Raw genomic sequence first — 26,799 nt, 5'->3', positions numbered from 1 at the left:
ATACACACTAATGGCCACATATTCACTTTCTTTTTCCTACTGTTAAATGAGAGAAGCACTGTTTTATTAAAGTACTGTTAAAAACAGAAGATTACTGTGTCAGTTACCAGTATATTTCTGCTCCAAATTCACCCTTCAATAGATGCTCTTCAATAATGGACCGGACTCTTAAGCATTTTTCCTTTACAAAGAGCATGATGTTAATTAAGCTTTATCAGGTGTTGGAGGGGACTAAGTACTAGAGAAAACTTATCGGAGGAAGAGTTTTTTTCTTTTCTTCCTAGGTCACGTGAACTGTGCTTTCCATTTTCTTGCTCCTACTGCATGGTCTGTCGACAGTACATATGGGTGGGAAGATCTGGTGTTGCTCTGTCTTAGCCATGTGCCCAGAGAACAAAGGATTTCAGTGACCTTGTAGCCCCAGACTTGGTGACCACCTTGTTAGGCCCTTCTGAAGTGGACACTGCCTACCTCAGGCCTTGTGCCTGCAATGCCCAGATTACCTCTGCCCGCCTGCATTCCAGAGGATTGTTTCCTGTTTGTCTGGCCACAGTGGATCAGCTCTGGTTTTGGAAAACCCAGTGAAATTCTCTATTATCAAGTGTGCTGCAACCATACCTTCTCCAGTGAGAAATCCCAGCCTTGGGGATTTCTACCAAGTTATTCCTTTTGGGTTCTCTCCCTCAGCACTATTTTCCCAACATAGTTTAATTATTATTAAAAAAAAAATAAAAACAGCTTTGCAGACTTAAAATTGACATACAATAAACTGTACATTTTTAAAGAGTATGCTTTGATGAGCTTTGAGATATTTATATAACTACTAGAGGCCTGGTGCACGAAATTCATGCACTGGGCGGGTGTTAGTATAAATGAAACCATCACCATAATGAAGTTAATGAAGATATACATCTCCCAGAGGTATCATCGTGCCCCTTTGGGATCCCTCTGTCCTGCCTCTGTTACATCTTTATAGCTACTATCCTACCACCCTACCTAATAAAAAGGTAATATGCAAATTGACCGTACCATCAACACACCCACAAGCCACACCCACAAGCCAATCAGAGCGAGTATGCAAATTAACCCAACCAAGATGGCTACAGCCACAGAGAGCAAGGTTTCCCAGGTAACAGAGCAAGCCAAGCTTTCTGCCAGCCGTTGCAGGCCTAAGCCTCCACTCAAGCTACAAAGTTTCAATTACAGAAGGTAAACAAATTCAAACAGAAATGGCGGTAGAACGGAGCTTGAGAGAGCAAGCCAGGGTTGCTGGCGGCAACAGGGGAAGCAAAGCTTTCCGCACACCCTGGCTGGGCCCACCCGCTTAAGGCAACAAAGTTTCAATTATAGAAGGTGAATTAACCCCAACAGAAATGGCTGCAGGCCTCGGAGGGAGCCCCAGGCTTGGCTCTGCTCCAGACTACAAAGTTTCAATTGTAGAAGGAAAATAAAATTCCAGATACCAGGGCCTCCGCTTGGGTTGCCAGGGGGCGTGGCCGGCCTGCAAACCACCACTGGCCCCTCGCTCGGGCCGCCCCACGCCCCAAGGGAACCCCCACCCTGATCTGGGACACCTTTCAAGGCAAACCAGTTGGGCCCCACTCCTGCACCAGGCCTCTATCCTATCTAATAAAAGAGTAATGTGCAGATTGATCATCACTGCAACACACAATATAGCTGCCCCCATGTGGTCAAAGATCCTGCCCCCATGTGGACACAAGATGGCCACCACAAGATGGCCAGCAGGAGAGGGCAGTTGGGAGGCACCCAGCCTGCAAGGGAGGGCAGTTGAGAAGGACCAGGCCTGCAAGGGAGGGCAGTTGAGAGGGACCAAGCCTGCAAGGGAGGGCAGTTGGAGGTGATCAACCCTGCAGGAGAGGGCAGTTAGGGGTGACCAGGCCGGCAGAGGAGGGAAGTTGGGGGCAAACAGGCTGGCAGGGGAGCAGTTAAGCATCAACCAGGCTGGCAGCGGAGTGGTTAGGGGGTGATCAGGCTGGCAGGCAGAAGCGGTTAGGGGCAATCAGGAAGGCAGGCAGGCAAGCAGTTGGGAGCCAGCAGTCCTGGATTGTGAGAGGGATGTCCCAGATTGGAGAGGGTACAGGCTGGGCTGAGGAACAACCCCCCTCCGTGCACGAATTTCGTGCACTGGGCTTCTAGTAGTTTAATAATTATTTTTCAAAGCACTCTGTGTTTAATTTAGTGTGTAGTTTCTGTCTCTTGATTGAACCCCTTCTGATACAGATTTGGTGCCTGGTGGGGTTCTAGGAGATAGACCAAAGAATGTGAGGTTTTGGTATTGGTTTGGCCATACCTTTGGGACTGAGCCCAGTGTTGAGCTCCTTGCCCATGGAAAGGGATGCTAGTATTCCATGTTATCACCGTTTGTCAAGCTGTTACTTGTAGTTGATGGTAATGTAGTCATGTGCTGCAAAATGACATTTCGACCAATGACAGAGCACATATGTGAGGTGGTCCCATTTTAATAATAAAAATTAATATGCTTATTAGACCGGATGTCCTTCCGGATGACCTCCCGGATGAAGCTGCAGTGGTGGGAGCTGAGGCAGAGGTGGCCACTGTGGTGGTGGGGGCCAAGCCCCTTGTACAAATTTATGCATTGGGCCTCTAGTCTATACTAATAAAAGGGTAATATGCTAATTAGACTGGACATCTTCTGGATGTCCTTCTGGAGAAAGCCATGGTGGTGGGGGCTGAGGCAGAGGCCGTTAGGGGCGATCAGGTCGGCAGGGGAGGGCAGTTGGGGGTGAGATCAGGCCAGCAGGGGAGGGCAGTTGGAGGTGAGATCAGGCGGGCAGGGGAGGGCAGTTGGGGGTGACCAGGTTGGCAGGGGAGGGCAGTTGGGGGTGACCAGGCCTGCAGGGGAGGGTAGTTGGGGGTGACCAGGCCTGCAGGGGAGGGCCGTTGGGGGTGAGATCAGGCTGGCAGGGAAGGGCAGTTGGGTGCGACCAGGCCGATAGGGGAGGGCAGTTGGGGCAATCGAGCTGGCAGGGGAGCAGTTAGGCGTCGATCAGGCTGACAGGGGAGTGATTAGGGGGTGATCAGGCTGGCAGGCAGGCGAGAAGTTGGGAGCCAGCAGTCCTGGATTGTGAGAGGCATCCCGGATTGGAGAGAGTGCAGGCTGGGCTGAGGGACACCCCTCTCCCCCAGTGCATGAATTTTGTGTACCAGGCCACTAGTTTATAAAGTCACAGCTGTAGAAGAAATCATTCCTAGAAGAAATGGGTTTAGGAAATAAGTTGTAGAGGTAAAGGAAGGGCCCTTGGAGCTGGGAGTGAGGAAGCTGCTGGTGATGTGCTTGGCGGGAGGGGAAGGGGAAGGAGAAGGGAAAGGAAAAGGCAGTGGTGTGCTGCGTGGGGGTTGGGGGAAGAGAGTGCCCTGGGTCCTCCAGCCTAAGGGTTTTAAGGTGGAAATTTTAGGGGAGGTCCTAAGGGAAGATCTTAATGGAATATTCAGCAGCTTTGTTCTTTCAGGGTTGTGTTCTCCACTGATTGATTGGCAGGCACCAGGGCAGGGGGTCATTATTCAACGCAGGTGGTCCTGTGGCTGGTTTTGTGCTTATCTGGGCCTGGAACTGAAATACAACTGAGGCATAGATGTTATCTCTAGGGAGGAAAGGACATGGGGTCCAAATTTGATGACCATTGATATGCTAGGGGAGAAAAAGTCACCCTGGGTGCCAGGTTCCACCCTACAATTGATGGATTGTCCGTTGATTAGGCATTTGGGGCTTTCCACCTTGGTTGGCCTCTTGTACCTGGCCCATTTTGCGTGCCCTGCTCATGTCTGTCCAAATGCGTACAACATTACAATAGCATAAAAAAGAATAAAATACTTAGGAATGAATTTACCTAGGGTGGCAAAAGATTTGTACACAGAAAACTACATTATGTTGCTGAAAGACATTAAAGAAGGTACAAATAAATGGATAGACATCCTATGGATTGATAGACTTAATATTGTTAAGACATCAGTATTGTCCAAAGCAATCTAGAGATTCAATGTAATTCCTGTTAAAATCCCAAATACATTTTTTTTTTCTGAAATAGAAAAATGCATCCTAAAATTCATATGGAATCTCAAGGGAAACAATATTGACAAAGAGCAAAACAATATGGTACTGGCATAAAAACAGACATATAGACCAGTGGAATGGAATAGAGGATCCAGAAATATATCCTCACATATATGGTCAGATGATTTTTGACAAGGCTGCCAACACCATTTAATATGGAAAGGAGATAGTATCAGTGGGTTGGAGCGACATCCCGTACAACAAAAAGTTGAGGGTTCGATTCCTAGTCAGGGCACATACCTAGATTTCAGGTTTGATCCCCTGTTGGGGTGTGTATGCGAGGCAACCGAGTAATGTTCTCCCCCTCCCCTCTCTAAAAATTAATAAACATATCCTGCAGTGAGGATTAAAAAGAAGAAAGGGTTTAAGCTTGTTAATCTTTGTCTCCAGAAGACTTCTTTGAGAAGGGAAGATTTAACAACAAAGACCCCTTTTGTGCTTTTGTTGAGAATGTGATATGATGGATCTCTTTAACAGAAACTGCATATACTTATACATACAAAAGTTTGCATACAACTTCATATGATTCTTAGTTTTTCCCTAAATTTTCCTTTGAAGGTAGAGGAAAGTGTATTTAATTTCTGGATGACAGATGAATAAAGATACAGAGCTGGCCATAGCACAGTGCATTCTTGAAAATAAAGAGGTGGTCAGAGCAAGGGTACCTATCAGACTACAGGGGAATGAAATTATTTGGATTGGACAGGTCCTGAAATGGGAAAATTTTTGTGCCTTTTTGCCTCTTTTCCAGCATTTACTTCGTTGGCTGCCTACCCCCCCCCCCCCCCCCCGGCCCCCCATTTATCTCAAAAGTTCTTTTCTTTCTTTACTTTGGTGAAATCAGTCTCTTTCTCTCTTTTTTTCTGCTTTCTTCCCCTACCCTTAAGTTTAGGTATTCTTCAGAGTTCTCTCTAGTCTCTTCTCATTTTAATTTTCATTTTTACATAAAGATCACTGATTTGTTGGTGCTTCTTAAATATCTATGCCTTGGACAACTCCTGACTTCTACCCAAGAGTGTGGACTTTGGAGGCACATGGCCTCGGTTTGAATCCTGGTTCTGCCGTTATTTATTGTTTGACCTTGCACAAGTTACTTAACAGCACGTTTTCTCCATCTATGAAATGATACCTACCTTATAGGGAGTTGTTAGAATTAGATGAAATTAATTCAATATCATGCTTAGAACAATGTCTGTTGCTCTAAGTACAAGTGATCTATAACAGTTGTGGTTATTATTCCTATTTTTAGAGTTATTTTTCCTCTAAACCAGGGATGGGAAATGTCCAGCCTGCAGGCCATGTAAGGCCTGCAAAATCATTTGGTCTAGTCCTGCCAAAGCACTAGGGGTGAGTTAATTAAATGTTTGCACAAATATAGCAGGCTAATTTTAAGTTGATAATTTTGTATGGCGAATGATGTTATAAATATCCATATGGCCCTTGGCAGAAAAAATGGTACCCCACCCCTGCTCTAAACTCTCCCTCCTTATCCCCAAACTTGGCAATTGCAGAACATTACAAGGGAAGTCAAATAGGTCAGTGGTCAACAGATAGAATATTTTTTCTTCTAAGGATTTGTATGTTTTTATGGTATGATTTTTGACCAGAGTTGTCTAATGTGGTTGTGTTGGGGGTCCCTGGGGCACCCCAGGTTCAGTGATTCATGAGGAGCACTTAGAGGACTCAGAATAGGGTTCATTACAGTGAAAGGATATAAAGCAAAACCAACAAGGAGAAAAGGAGCATAGGGTCAAGTCCAGAGGAAACCAGGTGTCAGCTTTGAGTCCTCCTCTAGTGGAGTCACACAGAATATGCTTAATTCCTCATCAGTGAGTTATGACAACATTTGGAAATATCTGCTGGGGACGCTCATAGATACAGTGCCCATGGTTTACACTGGGGGCTGTTCATGTAGCCTAACGTGTATCAGAATTTCAGATTCCTGGAAAGAAAGTTTAGGCACAATGAGCTGTTCTTATCAGGGGATGATAGGAACCCTTCTGAAATCTAAGTTCCCAAGTGCCAGTGAAGGGCCAACCTTGAAAGCAGACCTTTCTAAGGATAGCAACCTCAGGCCTGTTATGTTAACTTTTTTTTCTGCACAGAGGTATATTATAAAATGTACTTTACCTAAGAAACCAATCTATAAATCTGTACATTTTGCCCTAACCGCTTTTGGCTCAGTGGATAGAGCATTGGCCTGCGGACCGAAGGGTCCCAGGTTCGATTCAGGTCAAGGGCCCGTACCTTGGGTTGCAGGCTCCTATCCCCCACTCCCCCCTATGCACTGGTTGGGGCTCCTGCAGGAGGTAACCAATCCATGTGTTTCTCTCACATCAATATTTCTCTCTGTCTTTCCCTCTCTCTAAAAATCAATGGAAAAATATCCTTGGGTGAGGATTAAAACAAATCTATACATTTTAAAAACAGTTTTATTGAGATATAAGTCATATACCATAACATCTGCCCATTTAAAATGAACAGTGCAGCCCTGGCCGGCTTGGCTCAGTGGATAGAGCATCAGCCTGCGGACTGAAGGGTCCCAGGTTCGATTCCGGCCAAGGGCATATGCCTGGGTTGCGGGCTTGATCCCCAGTAGGGGGCGTGCTGGAGGCAGCCGATCAATGATTCTCTCTCATCATTGATGTTTCTATGTCTCTCTCCTTCTCCCTTCCTCTCTGAAATCAATAAAGAAATATATTTAAAATGAACAGTGCAATGATTTAGTATACACTGAGTGGCCAGATTATTATGATCTCTGAATGCATAATAATCTGGCCACTCAGTATATATATTAGAGGCCCAGTGCATGAATTTGTGCATGGGTGGGATCCGGCCAGCCTGGTCAGGGGGAGGGGACATGGGTGATTGGCCGGCCTGCCTGCTGGTCGAACTCCTGGTCGAGGGGACAATTTGCATATTAGCCTTTTATTATATAGGATATACACTGAATGACCAGATTATTATGCCTTCAGAGATCATAATAATCTGGCCACTCAGTGTATTTATTGAGTATCCATCACCTCAATCTGATTTTAGGACATTTTTATCACCCTGAAAGAAACCCTCTTCATATCTGTCCATCCCCTCCCTTAATTCTTAACCCCAGCCACAGGCAACCACTAATCTGCTTTCTGTCTCTGTGGAACAAATCTATAAATTTAATAGGTTTTCACCATTATTTCATCTCTGATCTTAATGGGTTTGTAAGGTGGTAGTTCAGAAATTATTCAGAGATATTTTTCTTTCAGTGTTTGTTAAAGAACCAGTTTGAGTCCGTGTGTAATCTCCTTACTAACAGTAGTCATCATCATAGTTGGTATTACATGAGTTGGTGGTATTTAATGAAATAATTATAAAGGCAAACTTTATGCTCACCTTTAAGTATGCTATATAGTTGGTTGAGGCTTACTGATGAGAATTTTGAATTCAGCTTGGTTAACATTTAGTCCTTTCATGATATCATTTTGCTGTGAGCTAGGTAGAGACTCATGTAGAGAATTGCATGAGATTGGGAGAGATAGCTGCACTATCGCTATTAGGATGTAGAGCTATTAGGATGTAGAGCTATTAGGATGTAGAGACGGAAAAATGTCTATATTAGGAGAGAAGGGACAAAAGTATTACTTGTAAGTGTTTTGTTTTCTTTTTACATTCTCTATAGGCACAATATGCAAGAATAAATAAAAAGTAAATTTATATGTGAATTTATAAATTAAATTTTAATAATTATAACAATTCTTTAAAATTGTAAAACATTTAAAGCAAAGGTGCTTGTGAGTTTTTAAATAATCATTTGGATTGAAATCTAGTTTCCCCATAACTGAATTAGTAGGTAAGTTGTACTGTAAACCAACAACTATGGGAAGATGTTTGTTTGTGGTTAAAACACAGAACTTAATCACTGTGAGCTATGTAAGTTTTGACTAACCTTGGGTGTTTACCTAAATGTTCAAATCTGTGTAAATCCCTATGCTTTTGAATATGTTTAATTTTTTCACGATCATAATTAAAAGAGATATTTTTGGACATCAAGAATTAATATAGCAAGTCATTTATTTTCAGGGACAAAGCACCAGAGTTCATTGTTACTTATCTGCTTATCTTCCAGGTGATTTGACAGCGAGATGCTGCTCTCTATAGGGATGCTCATGCTGTCGGCCACACAAATCTATACCATCTTGACTGTGCAGCTGTTTGCATTTTTAAACCTACTGCCTGTAGAAGCAGACATTTTAGCAGTAAGTATCGTAAAATTTATTCATGCCTAAAAACATCCCTTAAAGAAAAGCTTTAAAAGTCCTAAATGGTAGAATTTTATAAGGTGTTTACCTACAAATATATGGGCACATACACATAGTTGTTACTTGAAAGTGGGGGACCTTACTCATCTTTTTACTGCTGAATATCTAATGTAAGATCTAATGAACAGTAAATACCTGATAGATGTTGTTGTTCTTGCGAGTGTGTGTGCTCCCAAGAGTGCTCATATGTATGTGTAGCTATATGCTGTGTATTTCTAGAATCTTACTGTTTTCCTTGATAATTAGTATATATGTAATGACTTTAATAATGTTATTTTTAACAATTGTACAAGTTGTCCATAGAAAATATTAAACTGCCCTACCTGGTTTGACTCAGTGGTTAGAGTGTCAGCCTGTGGGCTGAAGGGTCTCAGGTTCAATTCTGGTCAAAGGCACATACGTAGGTTGGAGGCTCAATCCACGTGCATGTGTGGGAGGCAACCCATTGATGTTGTTTTTCTCTGCCTCTCCCCCTCCCTTCCACTCTCTGAAAATCAGTGGGGAAAAAAAAATCCTCTGGTGAGGATTAACAAAGAAAGTATTAAGCTAAAATTAATGTTAATGAGTCAGAAAAAAAGCACAATGGTCTTATCTGTAGTGATGGCTAGAAAAGATTTTAGAGAACATTGTTCCTCAAAACCTTAGGTGTCCTTTCTAGGTGTCTTACTATCCTCTAAACTGGTAAGTGTATCTTTTTTCTCTTTCTCATTTCTGTGACGCTAGAAAGAAAAGAATTAACTCTGTGTGTGCGCATGTGTGTACCCATGCACATCTGTACTCTAGGTACTGTGCTAAGGTTTATTGTTTTCACTTTTTCAGTACGAATTGCTTAGTGACATTAGGTGAGAAATAGAAGGGCTGGAATTGTTGCTGATCAAAGCTTGATGCGGTCCTCAGCCATGTGTCTGCATACTGTATGTAGCACTTAGGAAGAGTCTAGGATCAGTGTAGAGCCTGGGAGAAAACTAAGCTGGTTTCTATACCTTAGCTTTTGAAGGCATAGACATTCTAATCCCTATGAGATTTCTCACCCTCTGTTTCCCTCTTTAGTAGAGAGGGAAATGGCTGATTAGATTATTTTTTAGAAAAGTGGATTTTTTTTTTTTTTTTAGTTGGAATGGAAGCAGAATTAAGAGTCCATTGTTATTCATATCTCTCCTCCAAATTAGTCCCCAAAGTGCTTGGAATATTTTTGGGATGACTTTTGAAATGAGGTAGAGGATGTATAAATGAAACTGATCAAGGAGTGAAGTTCTTGTTGTCTACCTTTTTTCCTTTGAGTTCTTGCATTTCCTCCTCCCCTCTCTCCCTCCTTCCCATCTTCCTCTTTTCTCTGTTCTTTCTAACATCTGCCGCTCCTTGTTGTCTTTCTTTCTTTTTTACCTGAAGTGGATTATTACTCTATGGTTCAGCTATGATGGGTTAAATGACTGTCTGTGGACTGCTCTGGGAACTGAACTGCTGTGTGATTTTTTTGTTTTTTATTGTTTAAAGCAGCGGTCACCAACCGGTCACCCATTGACTTCTGCCCGGCCACCTCCACCCCCTGGCACATGCCCTCACCCCCTTAGTGTCTGTGTCCATTGGTTACGCTTATATGCATGCATACAAGTCCTTTGGTTGATCTCTTACCACCCCTCCTCCCCTGCCTTCCCACTGAAGTTTGGCAGTGTGTTTGATGCTTTTCTGTCTCTATATCTATTTTTGTTCATCAGTTTATGTTGTTCATTATATTACACAAATGAGTGAGATCATGTGATATTTATCTTTCTCTGACTGGCTTATTTTGCTTAGCATAATGCTCTCCAGGTCCATCCCTGCTCTTGCGAATGGTAAGAGTTCTTTCTTTTTTACAGCAGCGTAGTATTCCATTGTGTAGATGTACCCCACTGTGTCATCTCGATCAAATTACTTAGCCACTGTAAGTGCCTCAGTTCTTTTATTTATAAGCTGAGGTGTTGTAGTGATGATTAAGTAAGATAAACTTCTTAGAACAGTATCTGACACACAGGGAATGTTTTATCTGTTTTACCTGCATTTCTAATTATCATTCTCTTCATCCTTCACTCACTCCCTCAAGCAGTGTATGAGACTGCCCAAGGTGATTTTTTTTAATAGAGACAAAACAAAATATTAAGTACAGAAGAACAATCAGTTCTTGCCATGTTCCCCGTGCTTTAGGCAAGTAAGTGAGAAATGTATGATGTTATCTGGTGAAGGAACTGTGAACATGGGAGTTGCTCATGGCAGGAGGAGGAGGAGGAGGAGGAGGAGGAGGAGGAGGAGGAGGAGGAGGAGGAGGAGGAGAAGAAGAAGGAGCGGGAGCAGCAGCATGGGAGTTGTTTAAATCTGGCCTTTGTGCTGACACTAAAAGATGGAAGGCTGACAGGAGTGCAGAGATAGCTGGAGGGGAGAGGGTTGTAAAGACTGAGGAACTGGATGTAGTAACACAATTATTCAAAATAAGTGAGTCAAGAGGTTGAAAATATTAGTTCTTCATTTTAATTGAATGAGAATATCTCTGAAATCTGAGTTTGCAGCAACACAGAATTCAATAAGATTCTAATTCCATTTTTAATAGGTATTAATATTCTGCCTTTGAAATGATAAAGTCAGTTTTAGTCATGCTATTTGTATGTCAGATGATTTTATTTTTGGCATTTGAATTCTTCCATTTAACTGTTAATATCCTGACAACAGTACTCTAATTTACTAGGGCAGTATTGTTGTCAGGATATTAACAGTTAAATGGGAGAATTCAAATGCCAAAAATAGAAGAGACTATTGGAGATGCCATTATAGTGTGTTGCTAGCTAGTCAGTAAGCTCCCTAGATCATGAGGACCTGGAAGTCAGGACTGTCTTACTAAACATTATGTCTCGTGCCTAGAGCATGTTACACAGTAGGAATTCAGTAAATCTTTGAACTGATAAATAGCTTTTCACTGGATATTTAGTTCTTTTATGTTTTCTTTTAGTAGTATTCATTCCTTGGTACTTTAGATTGTTGTTGTTTCTGTTAGCAATTCATTCTCTTTTCATCTCTTATCTCATTTCTCTTTCCTTTGATCCAAAAGGAAATGTGAAATGATTAATTATGTAGGTTTATGTATAGAAACATGGAACCTTAGGATTGGCAGGGGCATGACATTTTAGAGATAACCAGATCAGTGTTGAATGTTCTGAGGCTCATAAGCTACAAGTGACTTATTAGCTTTGAGTAGGGCCATGATTTTATTGAGAAGTAGTATCCATCTTATATTGTTTTAGAGCGAGTCAAACAACCCAATTTTGGTTTACTCCCAATCTTTTTTTTGATTCTGTTGAAGGGATTTGTCAGGGACAGAATTCGTTGGCTTGGTAGGTGCTTGTGAGGGCCAATGGGCAGAATAGGAGAGTAGCATCCAGTGGTGTGAATGGATTGGATTACACAGCATGGTAGCTCTAGCAGTTGAGTTAGAATCTGAGCTAAATTTAACGTCTCTTAAGTCTCACTTTACTTCTTATGAAAATGAGACTGTATGAGAGACAATGTAGGGCAATGGGTTAAGAGCCAGGGTTCTGGGGCCAGACTGCATAGATTAGAATCCTGGTTCCTCTAATTTACTAGAGCAAGTTATTTTCAACATCTGTGGTCTCTCTAAAATGAGGATGAAAATAATAGTGACTGACTTTAGGGTTGTTGTAAGGATTAAATAAGTGAATACCTAGTAAGTGTTTAGCATTATGTCATAAATGCTCAATAATTGTTACTTTCTAAATTAAATAAAATTTTCTACTAAGGCTGCTGTCAAAGAGGAGAATTGGTTTAGGAAAAGACCTTTTCAAAATATGTGCATTAAAACTGTTATTTGTGGTAATCACTGCAGATGGGATTCCAGAGAGGAGTGACTTTATTTTCTAACTAGAGGCCCAGTGCACTGAAAATTCATGCACTGGAGCGGGGGTCCCTCAGCCCAGCCTGCCCCCTCTTACAGTCCGGGAGCCCTTAGGGGCGGGAGGCGACCCGGCGATCAGGGGAAGGTGATGCCCCCATCACACCTCTGCTGCTGCCACTGCCGACAGCGCAAGCCTTGGCTGGCCCTGGTTACCTGCCCTTGGGCCGGCCCTGGGCGGCTGGGCAGCCACCATCCGAGGCTTGCCTGTGCCTCTGGCGTCAGCTAGGCAGCAGCCATTTTTTTTATAAATGATAAAAAAAATATTTTAGTACCGTTGTAGATTTTTCATTTCCTAATTTTAAAAGTACCTTTTAAAAAAGTACTGTCTGCACACATTTGTATTTTTCTTTGGTCTATTTAAGTTGATCTATATTCGGGCCGGCCCTGGGCGGCTGGGGGCACTAAGGGGACTGGGGGACTCCGGAGGCAGGAACGCGGCTCCCTGGCGGGGCTGAGGGGAATGGGCGCCGCCATCTTGTGGCTATGGGTGCCAGCAGTCTCCCCTCAGTAGTAAAAATGTAAAGCACTTTGTGCTAAAGATGTTTTCATTTCTCTTATTCATGATAAGAACTGTTTTTTTTAAACAAACTATCTATCATCTATCTATCTATCTATCTATCTATCTATCTATCTATCTATCTATCTAAAAGCCTAATATGCAAAGTGTCCCCTCGGGAGTTCGACCAGGAGTTCGATTGCTCGCTATGACGTGCGCTGACCATCAGGGGGCAGCGCGGAATGAAGGAAGGCCCCGGCTGGCAGCTGGCAGCTGCTAGGGACCCTACCCGTGCACGAATTTTGTGCACTGGGCCTCCTGTGGGACTATAAGAGGCAGTGTGAGACAATCCTTATTTTGCTATTAAGAAAACACAAAGTAATTTCAAAATGGGTCTCACTTAATAACAAAATTGATTCCAAGTCCTAATATTACAAGTACTATGTAGGTCAAGGCAGATATTTTATTTCTGAACTTCTAGTAAAAAAGTGAAACTCCTCAATAAAGGAAATGATAAAAAAAATACTTTAGTACCGTTGTAGATTTTCCATTTCCTAATTTTAAAAGTACCTTTTAAAAAAGTACTGTCTGCACACATTTGTATTTTTCTTTGGTCTGTTTACATTGATCTAGATCAGTTTATTTTACAGTAGAGTCTTTGGCCTTGGAAGAGTTAAATGACTTTCTCAAATTCAACACAGAGCTGATCATAATTGAATTAAATCAGTTAAAGAAAGGTCTTTTACTTAGGAGATTAAATGATACATGTGGTGATGGATATAATAGCACTTTGTGACTCTAAAGCACTTTGTAATCCTAGTGTACTCTCCAAAGATGAATTAGCGTTACAGTAGGAAATGTCTCAGAAGCAGCGCTGGCCTCCAAGTACAACACCAGGGTGACTATTCTAGAGGTGACACCGTGGATAGGTTCAGAGACTTAATTCAGGTGCTTGAATCACACAGTTTATTGAATTAATTACAAACATATGGTGAGAAGTACAGGGAATAGATGGATATGCTGAGGCACTTGGGATAGGGTACAAGTGGAATGCAAGAACTACACTGCCCGAGTCCTGTGTTACTGTCATCATTTTGTCCAGTCTCTCTCTGCTGCATCAGCTTTCCCTGGTGACAGGGTGGTTACCAGGGCATGAGCTGAGGTTAGCAAGGGGACTTGACAGATGGAAGGTGTCTAGATCCAACCTTTGCTTGCTTTATGGGAGAGATGTGAGGTATTTGCATATGAACACAGCTGTAACTTGCTGTTAACCTGAAGAGCTATTTATCTGCATGTCTCTGGCAGATGACACATGAAGCTAGAATGGGGATCACCAGTAGGTGTTTGATTTAGGGATGATATAGCCATCAACTTGGATGTGGGACCTAATCCATGTTTATGAATATTTAAGTTTTGCTTGATCCTTCTATCCTTTGCTATCTATACGTAACACTCTTGCTTTGTTCCATTCTTTTTATCTATATTCAAACTAATATGTTCTGTTTTTTCTATTTTTTGCCTACAGTTTATGATAACTCTCTGAACTTCTAATGCACCATACATGTTTTGTCTGTGTTTCTAAAGTTACTTATTTACTATTTACTTCTTTTGTTCTGTGCTGGTAGAGGACTGATAAATATTTTAGCATAGGAATCTATATCTATAAGGAAGGGGAAAACTGTTAAAATAGGTTTTCTATATATATGTACTTCATTCAGTTTAATCCTTTCATTGTTTAGCCCTAGTTAAAAATTTTTAGATTATATAAAAAATGACAATGCTTTAAAAGTAGGATTTGATACTCCTCCTTGCTTTGGGGAAAATGCATTTTTCATAGCTAGGGCCAGAAATCCTGTAAATCTCTTCTATTAAGTCAGACCCTATAATATAGAGAAAATAAAGTGGAATCCTGCTGGGAAATAATCTTTCTAGAAAATCCCTTGCCTAGGGTATTGTCCCTGGGAAAAACTCAGAAAATAGTCAGCAGTTTAATGTTATAGAATTATTGCTGTTGTTTAATTATTATATGAAATCAGAATCCAATTTAAGCAGCTGTATATGTAGTAAATTGTATGTATTCCTTGCTATTTTAGTGGATGTGCATTTATACAATTATTTTTCTTGTAATAAACTGTGATAATAAATCAGAATTATGGAAATTACAACTCAAATAATTTAATAAACCTTTTTGTTTTTAATGTTATGTTTAAATTGGTTGTAACTGGATTGTTTCTAATTTTACATTTAGTATAATTTTGAAAATGTGTCTCAGACATTTGATGATCTTCCTGCAAGATTTGGTTATAGACTTCCAGCTGAAGGTTTAAAGGTAAGAAAATAGTAATATATGATTACAGCACAAAGCATTTAATAAGGTGACTTTATTGCTCTTTGTTTCAAGAATGAAAATATTTATTACTATTTCTCATCAGAAAACCCATACATATTCACTTGTACAGGTTTTAGACTATTCAAAAGATATGAAGAAGAAAGTGAAAATCACCTATGATTGTATTATTCTGGACTAGGCACTGTAACATTTTGGTATGCAATATTTTAGACCTGTTTTCTAGAATATATGCCATGGTGTGTGTTTGTAGATATGTGTGCATATATATAAATGCTTATATAGATCTGTATTTAACACTAATAGAAAATACTACTTGGTTGCCTGCCTTTTTCACTTAATCATATATCTAGAAATTCTTTTTATGCTAACAGAGGTGGTACATTTTTATTTGAATTGGCTGCATGGTTTTGCAATATCATAAAACACTATGAATTTTTGAATATTTATTTGTTTAATTTTTCATAGTGCCTGAATGTCTTTATCCTTGTATGTCTGTTTATTTGCATAAGATACTTTTCCAAATGTAGAATTGCTTTGTTTATGGAACACATGTTTCAACTTTTGTTGGTATTCCAGGTTGCCCTTCTAAATTTAGTGTCTGAGGCTGTCCTTTTCCCTATACCATATTTAATACTAGATATTACCAAATATTTGTTGATTGATAAAAAAAACTGAGATTGACCATTTTAATGTTTTTTGCCGTGTGTGTGTATGTATGTATGTATGTGTGAAAGAGAGAGAGAGAGAGAGATGCCTGTTAATGTTCTTTGCCTATTTTTAAATTAAGATGTTGATTCTTATTGATTTGTAAGAATTCTTTATATATAGGAAGTATCAATCTATTATTTGCCATTATGCTTCATATTATTTCTCCCAGTTTTTTGCTCATCTTTTAACTTTATTTAAATTTTTATTTTAATTAAAAAAAACTATTTTTTTCTTTCTACCTCTGGGCTCATAGTTAGAAAGTATTACCCATATTACCCATTCCAAGGTAATATGAAGTTTTTATGTTATGTAAGTCAGAATACATGAAATTGTGTATATATGTACCATAGAATGTTTTTATTTTGTTAAGTACAGTAAAACTGTTCTCAATTAGGTTGACAGGCACCTCTGGTTTTTAATTTTTTAAAGTTTTAAAAAAATTACTTTTAGTATATCTGCTGCATGCATGATTTTAAATTATGTTTTTTAAATTCCCAGTACTGTGTGACTATTTCTCATTGTAAAATATATTTAAACAGAGAGAAGTAAGTATAGAGAAGAAAATGAAGGCCTTCCTCACCTCTTTGTTTACCTGTACATGTCAATCCCACTTTTCTCTTTAGAGTTAAATTTTAGGGTGTTATCTGCTATTACAGGCCTTTAGATCTTTTTTCTGAATATGTAGTGCTTTTAGTTTATAAGTTTATAAACTCATAAAGTTCATACTTGGTTATCATTTGTGTATATAAAAGGTTTCTTAATTTTTATAATGGAATCCCTTTTAGCTAATTTACCTAGAAAGGGATAGAGATGTTCAGAGTATCATAGCCTGGAAAAATAGTTTCCAAACCGTTTCAGGAATAAAACCCAGAATCACCTGTAGACCTGGCTTGATAAAGGATTAATGCAGCCACTGACTTCCAAAGCAGATCCCCTTTTCTCTGATCAGGAGGCCTCTGTGGTTTCACCTCAGAATATTCTGACTCTACTGCTACCCAGCTAATCAAGGAGCTATCCTTTGCCAGCCTGTTTCCCCAAATCTAACACGTGGATTTTTCTTGCTAACCGGCTGCAGGCTAGGTAGTGACTAGCCACATATTTAGTGAAATACTAGCTATGAGGGAGGCTGCTCTCAACCTAAGAAATGTTCAACCCCGTAGAGACTTTTTATCTGTTCTTCCCCAAGTTCATTGAACTCCGTATCTGGTAGATTGCATGCCTCCACTTGGTTTAGTTCTTTTTCTGGAGTTTTTCCCTTTTACTTCATTTGGCATGTGTTATTTGTGTCCTCATTTTGGCTGCCCTCTGTGTTTGTTTCTATGTATCTATGTATTAGGTAGATCGCAGGGTGTCCTTATATAGTACGTGTGTTGTGGAGCCCAGTGGCACAGTCTTTCTGATAACAGCTGGGTGCTCCTAAGAATGTGGGTTGTGTGTGCCCTCCGGTTGCAGTTCATTGGGTGGGGGTTGAACCTCAGACTGGCGGGCTGGAAGGATTAGCCATGATCATAGTGTACCAGCTTCTGTGCAGGGACTGACCGCATGGAGTGGGATTTGCCCCAGAGAAGCTCTGGTGCCTGCTGAGACCACCCTTTAGGTATGCTCTTTGTGGGTCTAATGGGTGGTTCTCTGTTGTGGTCTGAAGCCGGCCACCAGGTATGTTGGTTTTGAAGACTCTTGGGTGGGGCTCCTGTTCAGGCCAAGGTCAGCTGGTAGGAGCTACAAAGTGATCCACAGTTGGTAGCTGCCTGTGGTGGGCCTAGAGGCACGTGGGAGAGGCCACAGGGTGAACCAAGGCTGGCCACTCTACAGAGCAGGCTTGGGGCCAATCAGCAAGAGGCACAGGGCATGATGTGTCCATTAGCCATTTTCCCAGACCCTTTGGACCTTTGAGAGTTACTAGGACAGTTTGCAGCACTAGTGAGATGGCTGCCTTCGAGGAATAGCCAGAGCTTTGGGTGGAGCAAGGTCTCAGGGAGTTTCAGGGTAAGGCAAATGGTGTTCACCAGGTTAATGAATATTCAGATTTGGCACCATTGGTGTGACTGGAGTCTTTCAGCCAGAAGTAAAGGGCATTCTGAGGCCAATCCTTGCCTGCCTGGGGTCTGAGGATCCTTGAGAATTTTTAAGAAAGTCTGAAGCGCCTGTACCTTCAGGCCGTGTTGGGGGCGGGTCCAACATAGGAACAATCTCTGCTGTCCCTCCACCCTTACCCAAAGCCTTACAAGTCAGTTTCTCTATGTATGTTTCTGGTACCTTTGAAGCTTCTGTCCCTTCAAAGGAGCTTAGGGTGAGTGCGGGCAACCTGAGACTGTACACAGGCCCTTTAAGGGGATGCCTGGGTTTCCAGCAGCCCCCTGGCTCATCTGGATAGAGTCCCTGCTGACTTTCCCAGCCAGATGTTGTAGAGACTCCTCTCCTGGCACCAGAACCCTGGGCTGGAGAGCCCATTGTGGGACTGGGAGCCCTTGCTCCTTAGGTGGGACCTCTGCAGACGAGATATCCCTCCTGATGATTCTCAACCATCACATGTGGTGTGGGTCTCCGCCCCTCCTACCAAATGTGGCTTCTTTATGTCCTTAGTTATGGGAATTCTGTCCAGCTAATCTTCAGATGGTTTTCCAGGTTGATTGTTCTATAATTTATTTGTAATTTTGATGTGGTCATCGGAGGAAGCAAACAGTGTTTACCTATTTCACCTTGGCCAGAGCATCTATGATATCTTTTAATCAGATTTTATTATAATCTAAAATCTAACTCATGGATAAAATGTTTAATCTAAAAAGGTTATAAATCTAAAATCTGATAAAATACATAACCAAAAAAGATTATTGGGAAGAATTCTAACAGTATGTAAAAGATGAGTTGTTACTTTGAGGTGAAAGATACTCAGTTACTGCTCTGCATAATGTTATAAATATAATATCTAATTTGTGAAGAGGTTTTTGAAAACCCTTTCTTTTGATCCAGTTAACCTTTTATTTACTTTTTTAATTCTCATTGGAGGATATATTTTCATTGATTTGAGAGAGAGAGACACACACACACACACACACACACACACATACATCAATGTGAAAAAGAAACATTTGCTATTCTTGCCTCATCCGGGGGTATATGGCCTGACCGGGAATCAAACCCGAAACCCTTTGGTGTATGGCACGACATTCCAACCAACTGAGCCATCTGGCCAGAGCAAGGGCTTAGCTTTTTTTTGTTTGTTAATCCTCATCCGTGGGATATTTTTCCATTGATTTTTAGAGAGTGGAAGGGAGGGGGAGAAACAGAGAAACATCAATGAGAGGCACATTGATTGCCTCCCCCATGCCCCTTCCGGGGCTGGGGATAGAGCCTGCAACCAAGGTACATGCCCTTGACCGGGAATCGAACCCACGACTCTTCAGTTTGTGTGTTGACTCTATCCACCGAGCCAAACTGGCTAGGGCAAGGGCTTAACTTTGATTTCAGAGAGGAAGGGAGAGGGAAAGAGAAACATCTATAATGAAAGAATCATTGAACAGCTGCCTCCTTCATGCCTCCTACTGGGGATTGAGCCCACAACCCGGGCATGTGCCCCTGACTGGAATCAAACCCGGGACCCTTCAGTCCGCAGGCAGACACTCTATCCACTGAGCCAAACCAAACAGGGCAAGGGCTTAACTTTGAATTGGTCTATAACCCTCACATTTCTATCTTATTCAATGCATTTCTTGATGTGCAGAAAGACTTGGAAGGAATGGCTGTTGGATTTTCAGATGGCATGAAGCTTGGAATGGTTAATATACTAATGTTTGCCCTTGAGTCTTAAAAGATAGGTACTGCAAAGAGTAGAAATAAAACTTAGATGCAACATGTCAAAAATTTGTTGAAATAACTGATGTACTTGCCAAAAACCTAATTCGGTTTTACAGCGCATCAATAGAAATATAATGTCTAGAACATGTTAAAAGAGTGATAGCTTAGGGCACCTTTCCATTTACTAGGTGGGATGCTGCCCGATTCATGAATTGTTGAATAAAGCCAATTAGATCTTGAGCTTAAAAAAAAATAGAGCAATATCTGTTGTTATATTGGTCAGGTCATTTATAGTAGTATGGTCAGTTTTTGGCACCCATCTGAAATACAGCCAAGTTTAAGAACCAAGACAAACACCACTTTTTCTGTTATTGCCTCTCGTAGAGCAGATTTGCTCTGTTCTATGCAGTTGTACTACATGTTGCTTATTCTTAGTTTTTTTTCTTCTCTTGTTTGGGTTAGTTCTTTTCAGATATTACTAGGGTAGAGCTTCAGTCTTATCCATCCTAATACTTAAACAGAGCCCTCATGAATTGCTGCCCGTGTATGCAGAGCAGTGTTAAAGGAATTTACTGTGCTATAAATTATAGTTAAAGGATGTTTTGCTGCATAAGAGGAGCATAATGTCCAATTATTTGTAAAAGAGGAATGAAATGTATCTTGTATATGAAAGTTACTGGTAGATTTTTAAAGAATCCTACCTTATAATAGAGAAACATGTAAATTGACCGCACCTCCACTATGCCCATGATTGGGCCTGCGAGAGGCTGGGGGCGGGACTCCGGGTGGCCTATCCGGCCGTTGAGAAGACCAAGATGGCGGCGCCCAATCCTCTTAGTTCAGGGGGTCCCTGGCGGCGATCGCCACCCAGGGGGGCGTGTCCGGTCCGAGCCAGGTGCTGCCGGGGGTCCCGGGGGCGTGTCCGGTCCGAGCCAGGCGCTGCCGGGGGTCCCGGGGGCGTGTCCGGTCCGAGCCAGGCGCTGCCGGGGGTCCCGAGCCAGGCGAGTGCCACCCTGCGGGGGCGTGTCCGGTCCGAGCCAGGCGCTGCCGGGGGTCCCGAGCCAGGCGAGCGCCACCCTGCGGGGGCGTGTGCGGTCCGAGCCAGGCGATCGCCACCCGGGGGGGCGTGTCCGGTCCGAGCCAGGCGCTGCCAGGGGTCCCCGGGCGGCGATCGCCACCCGGGGGGGCGTGTCCGGGCCGAGCCAGGCGCTCTCGGGGGTCCCGGGGGCGATCGCCACCCTGGGAGGGGGGCGTGGCAGGACTTGCCCAGCTCCTCCCAGGGTCCCTGGGAACATTGCAGGCATGTGGTTGCTGAGACCCAGACCAGGCCTCTGGCCACAGATTCATAGCTTTGCGGAGACCTAGGGCAGGGATCTGCCTCATCTGCAGAGAGACAGAGGTTTTGCAGTGCCCCCAAGATGTGGGTGGGCCCAGCCAGGGGTCAAGGAGCATGGAAGGACTCCTGGCAGAGGGGCAAGGACCCTCAACCCTGAGGCGGGGGTTGAGGGGTGGAGCCACCTCAGTGAAGGGGTGCTGCACTGCAGGGTACTGGACTGACTGACGTGATTCAGAGAAGCTCCCAGTGCTAATGGGCCTCGCTCAGGCGGCCTTCACACTTCAGAGGCAGTGACTCCTGCTCCTGCCTTGACCCAAAAGCAAGCTCGCTACATCCTGCCCCATAGCAGAGCATGCCTAGGCAGTGAGTGGGAAGCCTTCCACCTGCTTCGGAGAAGGGGGGGCAGTAAAGAATGTGGAGCATCCGCAATGAAGAGGTGCTTGAGAAAGAGGCTCGGAAGCCTGACTGGAAGGTTTGTTCTGTTTGCTGGGCCGCTGCCCCTTAGGAAGCGCAAAGAGCATGGCTCTGAGGGCTTCCTGTGTGCTCTGAGGGCTTCCTGAGTTAAGTTCCACAGCCAACTGGAATTGGCCTCAGTTTCCTGGTCTGTAAAATGGATGAAGCGTGTCTCAGTGCCTTCACTGAGCTTTGATGGCTAATTGAGATACTATATAAAGAAAATGAGGGAAGAGGTGAGAAAGAAAAGGAAGGACAAAAAAACACAAAAGAAAGACTGAAAGTAACCTGTAAACCCATTATCACTTAAATAGGGAATATAGTCAGTAGTGTTGTAATGATGGTATGATGCCAGGTGGGTACTAGAAATATCAGGGGAACACTTTGTAAAGTATATGATTGTCTAACCACTATTCTGTAACTAATATAAAACCTGAAACCAATACAAAATAATGTTGAATGTAAAGAAATGAAAATTGGAGTGAAATTTTTATAAATTTCAAAGTTTAAATAAAAGCTGTAAAGGAAGGAAGGGGAGAATCAAAAGTGTTTTTCATTTTGCTACTTCATTAAAAAGACAGTTGTCTTTATGTGGTGCTTTTATACTTTTCTAAGTCATTATCTCATTTTAATTTCCGGGCAACTTAAAGACAAGATAAGTATTCCCTCCACTATTCAAAGAAAGGAATTCTTGGTGTCTGGTCCTAATGATTCAATCGTCAAGCCCTTATTGTAAAGCAGGGTTAGTAAAATTTTCTGTGCAGGGTCATATCTATACTAATAAAAGCCTTGGGGGTGATCAGGCCAGCAAGGGAGGGTATTTGGGGGCAATCAGGCCCACAGAGGAGCAGTTAGGGGTCAATCAGGCCAGCAAGGGAGCAGTTAGGGGGCAATCAGGCAGGTAGGTGAGCGGTTAGGAGCCAGCGGTCCCGGATTGTGAGAAGGATGTCCAACTGCAGGATTAGGCCCGATTCCACAGGAATCGGGCCTAATCCTGCAGTTGAACATCCCCCGAGGGGTCCCATACTAGAGAGGGTGCAAGCTGGGCTGAGGGACACTCTCCCCAGTGCACGAATTTCGTGCACCGGGCCTCTAGTGATCTAATAAAGCATTAGAGGAAAAGGCAGTAGATATTTTTGGCATTCTAGGAAGTTATTGATATAAATAAAATAATCTGGGGGTTTTCTATGTTGGACAAGTACGGCTGGTGGGCAGCGTTCTTGCTTGGCCTGGCCCCGGCCCCTGCGCCTGGAAGCGCATCTGCACACCAGCCCAGCGCCTGAGGCGAGGAGCACTGGCCCAGCACACCTGCGCAGGTGCCAGGCTGCATGGTCGCAGACATAGCTGGGTGGAGTGGGCAGGAGGGGGGACACTGGTGGGTGGGCAGGAGGTTTGCATTTTGCAGGGCTGGGCTTCAAGGAGGCGGGGGCTGGAGGAAGCAGAAAGCCACGCAGAGTGGCTGGGGATCTCAGTGAACCATGTTGAGCCCTGCCAGTGGGAGCAGATCCGCCTGGTGAACTATGTGGAGGGCTACCTGGACTCCATCGGGTCTCTGCCTTTCGACCTGCAGAGAAACGTATTGCTGGTGCAGGAGATCGACGGGAAATAGCAAGAAATCCTGAAGGAACTAGATGAGTATTATGAGATGTTTAAACAGGAGATGGAGAGCAGCCAGAAGAGGAGAGTGTTGCACTGCATGCAGAGAGCCCTGATCTGGAGCCAGGAGCTGGGCGATGAGAAGATCCAGAGTGTGAGTCAGATGGTGGAGCTGGTGGAGAACAGGATCAGGCAGGTGGACAGTCACGTGGAACTCTTTGAGGAACGCCAAGAAGTCAATGACATCACTGGCCACAGTGGCAAAGACGGCGAGGATAAGTCCAAGAATGAGACAATCACACAGGCAGAAAAGCCCAATAACAAGAGGTCTCTGAGACAGTGCAACAGCGAAAATTGGGGGAATGCAGCCAATAATCACAACCATGATGACATCACCTCAGGAACACCTAAGCAGAAGAAAGCAAAGGCCTCCAAGAAGAAGAAACGCTCCAAGGCCAAAGCAGAGAGGGAAGCATTCCCTGCAGACCTTCCCATCCACCCGAACGAGCCCATGTACTGTCTGTGCAATCCGGTCTCCTGTGGAGAAATGATCGGCGGTGACAATGACGAATGCCCCATCGAGTGGTTCCACTTTTCCGGTATAGGACTGAATCATAAACTAAAGGGCAAGTGGTACTGTCCCAGATGTTGAGGGGAGAACAAGAAAACCATGGACAAAGCCCTGGAGAAATCCAAAAGGAAGAGGGCTTATAACAGGTAGTTGGTGGACTTTACTGAACAGGGAGGAGAACTAAGCCAGTGTATTTATTACATTGCCACTTTTGGTGAGGCGCAAAGACTGTACAATGTATATTTTTAAAGAATGTTAGAAAAGGAGCCATTCCTTTTATAGGGATGGCAGTGATTCTCTGCTTTTTGTTTTTGTTGGTACACACGTGTAACAAGAAAGTGGTCTGTGGATCAACATTTTAGAAACAACAAATACAGGTTTGAATTAAACACTCAAAAAATAAATAAAATCATCTGTCTCCCAGTAGGAAAATGATAGCTGATAACATCTGATTGACTAGTATAACTCTTGGTCTAGGATTGAATGTAAAAATTATGAAAGAAAGGTTGCTACCTTTTTTTTAAATCCTCACCTGAGGATATGTTTTTATTGATTTTACAGAGAGAGGAAGGGTGAGGGAGAGAGAAAAACATCGATTGGTTGCCTCCCATACACACCCTAACCAGGGATCAAACCCACAACCAAGATATGTGCCCTGGTTGGGCAGGAATCAAACCCGCAACCTTTGGTATATGGGATGATGCTTTAACAACTGAGTTACCCACTTGGCCAGGGCGTAAGGTTGACATCCACATCATTTGAAGTATTTGTATCAAATTTTGGAATCAGCCTTAATTTCCCTTTCGACTAACATTTTTGCTTGTTCATTGTTGTAAATGTCCATTCCTTTCTTGTTGTCCATTTTGCTCTTCACCCACTTTTTTTTTTTATCATGTGGAGGCAATATAGCATAGTGGTTGAGAACATAGCATCTGGAGTCAGAATTTCTGGGGATTTCATTATGTGTAACCTTGGGCAAGTTACCTTTTTTGAGACTTAGATGATTCCTCATCTTTAAAATAGGGATGATAATAATAATAGTAGTTATCTCATAAGGTTGCAAAGATGAACTGAATTAGGACATTTAAAGGGCATAGTACTTGATACACAGTACTGAGTGCCATGGCTCAGCAAATGTTAACTGTTTGATGTTACTGCAGTTATTAATTCATAACTTTGGGTATTCACTGAGACACCAATTTATCACTTTTCTTCTCTTCCTCCTTTTATTTTTTTTAAAAATATATGTTTTTATTGATTTCAGAGAGGAAGGGAGAGGGAGAGAGAGAAATAGAAACATCAAGGATGAGAGAGAATCATCAATTGGCTGCCTCCTGCACACCCTCTACTGGAGATTGAGCCTGCAACACGGGCATGCACTGAGACCCAGAATCTAACTGTGACCTCCTGGTTCATAGGTCGACGCTCAACCACTGAGCAACACTTAACTGGCCCTGCTTTTACTTAAAAAAAAATTAAAAAAAATCCTCACCCAATGATATTTCCCCATTGATTTTAGACAGAGTAGAAGGGAGGGAGGGGTGGCGGGAGAGGGAAAGGGAGAGGGAGAAGAAGAGGGAGGGGGAGGGGGAGAGGGAGAGGGAGAGGTAGAGGGAGAGGGAGAGAAACATCGATGTTACAGAGATACATCGATTAGTTGCCTCCTGCACTCGGCCTGACTGGGGTCAGGGATTGAGCGTGCAACCAAGGTATGTGCCTTTGACCAGGAATTGAACCAGAAACCCTTCAGTCTGCGGGCTGACCCTCAACCACAGAGCCAAACCAGTCAGGGCCCTGCTTTTACTTATATACTCTAATGAAGGCAAAGATGTTTAGCTGCCTTGCTTTTAGCATTGTTATTTACATTATCAATATATATTCTTCGTTTTACTCATTGCATAGTTTGACATTCAGTGAAATCTGAAGGTAAGGAAAGTTTACTTTTCAGGCAGAAACAGTCTTTTAAACAAAACCACTTTATTGAATTATCTATCTCTTTATGACTTTATTAACCAGTGTAATTTATCAACCAAAGTAATTTTCTCTAATGTTTACCCCAAAATATTGTAATTCTGAAAACCTTCTGAAGCACTAAAGCAAAATTATATTTGTATGATTTTTATGTTTAGATTGCTTCAGTTGAAAATTGTAACCCAAATTACCTTGGAAAACTGCTTGGTGGTATTTACTAAAGCTTAATACCCTATGATCCTGCTGGATAGCCTATGGTTCTGTTTCAATGCACATACTTCACAGACATATACATGTGTTCATAAAAAGACTTGTAGTAGAATGTTTATAACGGCACTGTTTGTAATAACCTAGAAATTACCCAAATGCTCATCAACTGTAGAATAAGTTTTGGCATACTCACACAATGTAATACTACACAGAAATGAAAATGAAAAAAATATACTAAGTATATCTCAACAGTATGGTTGGTCAACAGTAGAATGAATCTCACAAATACGGCCCCGAGAGAAAGAAATCTAAAAGAGCATTTACTGTACTGTATGGTTCTGTTTACGTTAAGTGTCAAATTGAGCAAAACTAATCTACGCTCTTAGATGTTCCTGCAGTGACATTGGGGATTGGGTTGGGGAGCAGTGAATGAATGGCAGGGAGGATGAAGGGAACTTTTGGAGTGCTATTCATGTTTTATGTCCTGATAGAGGTATGTCAGAAAGCGCATCAAGCTGAAAAATTATATTTTGTGCACTTTGCTTTATGTATAGTCATAAAAGCTTTTTAAAAATCAACATTTAAAAAAGTGTTTTATTCATTTTTTACAGAGAGGAAGGAAGAGGGATAGAGTCAGAAACATCGATGAGAGAGAATCATAGATCAGCTGCCTCCTGCACACCCCCCACTGGGAATGTGCTGCAACCAAGGTACATGCCCTTGACCGGAACCGAACCAGGGACCTTTCAGTCCGCAGGCCAATGCTCTATCCACTGAGCCAAACCGGTTTTGGCAAAAATCAACATATTAATATACTGTAAACTTACTGCATTATGCATTTGATGATAATTGAGGTGCCAATATACATGCACTATTTTTGTCCAGAACCTTGTTTAATCATCACAGAATTATAATAGCAAAGAGAAGAAAGGTGGGCATCCAGTTTTTTATTTTTTTTATTTTTTATTTTATTGATTTT

The 26,799-nt window shown here is 42.4% G+C and overlaps 2 protein-coding genes across 4 annotated transcripts in view; both read left to right on the top strand.

Moving 5' to 3' along the window:
- The window catches only part of RNF13 (ring finger protein 13), a 185,884-nt gene that overhangs the window by 40,605 nt on the left and 118,480 nt on the right, over window positions 1-26,799 (top strand). For 2 of the 3 annotated variants that reach the window (XM_054714102.1, XM_054714099.1), the window contains exons 2-3: window positions 8,205-8,334; window positions 15,079-15,159. In XM_054714102.1, coding sequence (XP_054570077.1) covers window positions 8,221-8,334; window positions 15,079-15,159 — 195 coding nt within the window. In that variant the 5' untranslated portion in view covers window positions 8,205-8,220. The remainder of the gene's footprint in view (window positions 1-8,204; window positions 8,335-15,078; window positions 15,160-26,799) is intronic. The other variant, XM_054714101.1, reaches the window with a different exon arrangement.
- On the top strand, window positions 23,118-23,720 carry LOC103302960 (inhibitor of growth protein 1-like). Its single transcript, XM_028136987.2, has one exon. The coding sequence runs from the start codon at window positions 23,118-23,120 to the stop codon at window positions 23,718-23,720; it is 603 nt and encodes a 200-aa protein (XP_027992788.2).

This window comes from Eptesicus fuscus, chromosome 3 (genome assembly GCF_027574615.1).
Source record: "Eptesicus fuscus isolate TK198812 chromosome 3, DD_ASM_mEF_20220401, whole genome shotgun sequence".
Classification (NCBI taxonomy): Eukaryota; Metazoa; Chordata; class Mammalia; order Chiroptera; family Vespertilionidae; genus Eptesicus; species Eptesicus fuscus.
Note: the sequence above shows the minus strand (reverse complement) of the source record. Positions and strands in the feature narration are given on the sequence as shown.

Coding starts and splice junctions, on each gene's coding strand:
- LOC103302960 (XM_028136987.2), top strand. CDS start 23,118: ATGTTTAAACAGGAGATGGAGAGCAGCCAGAAGAGGAGAGTGTTGCAC.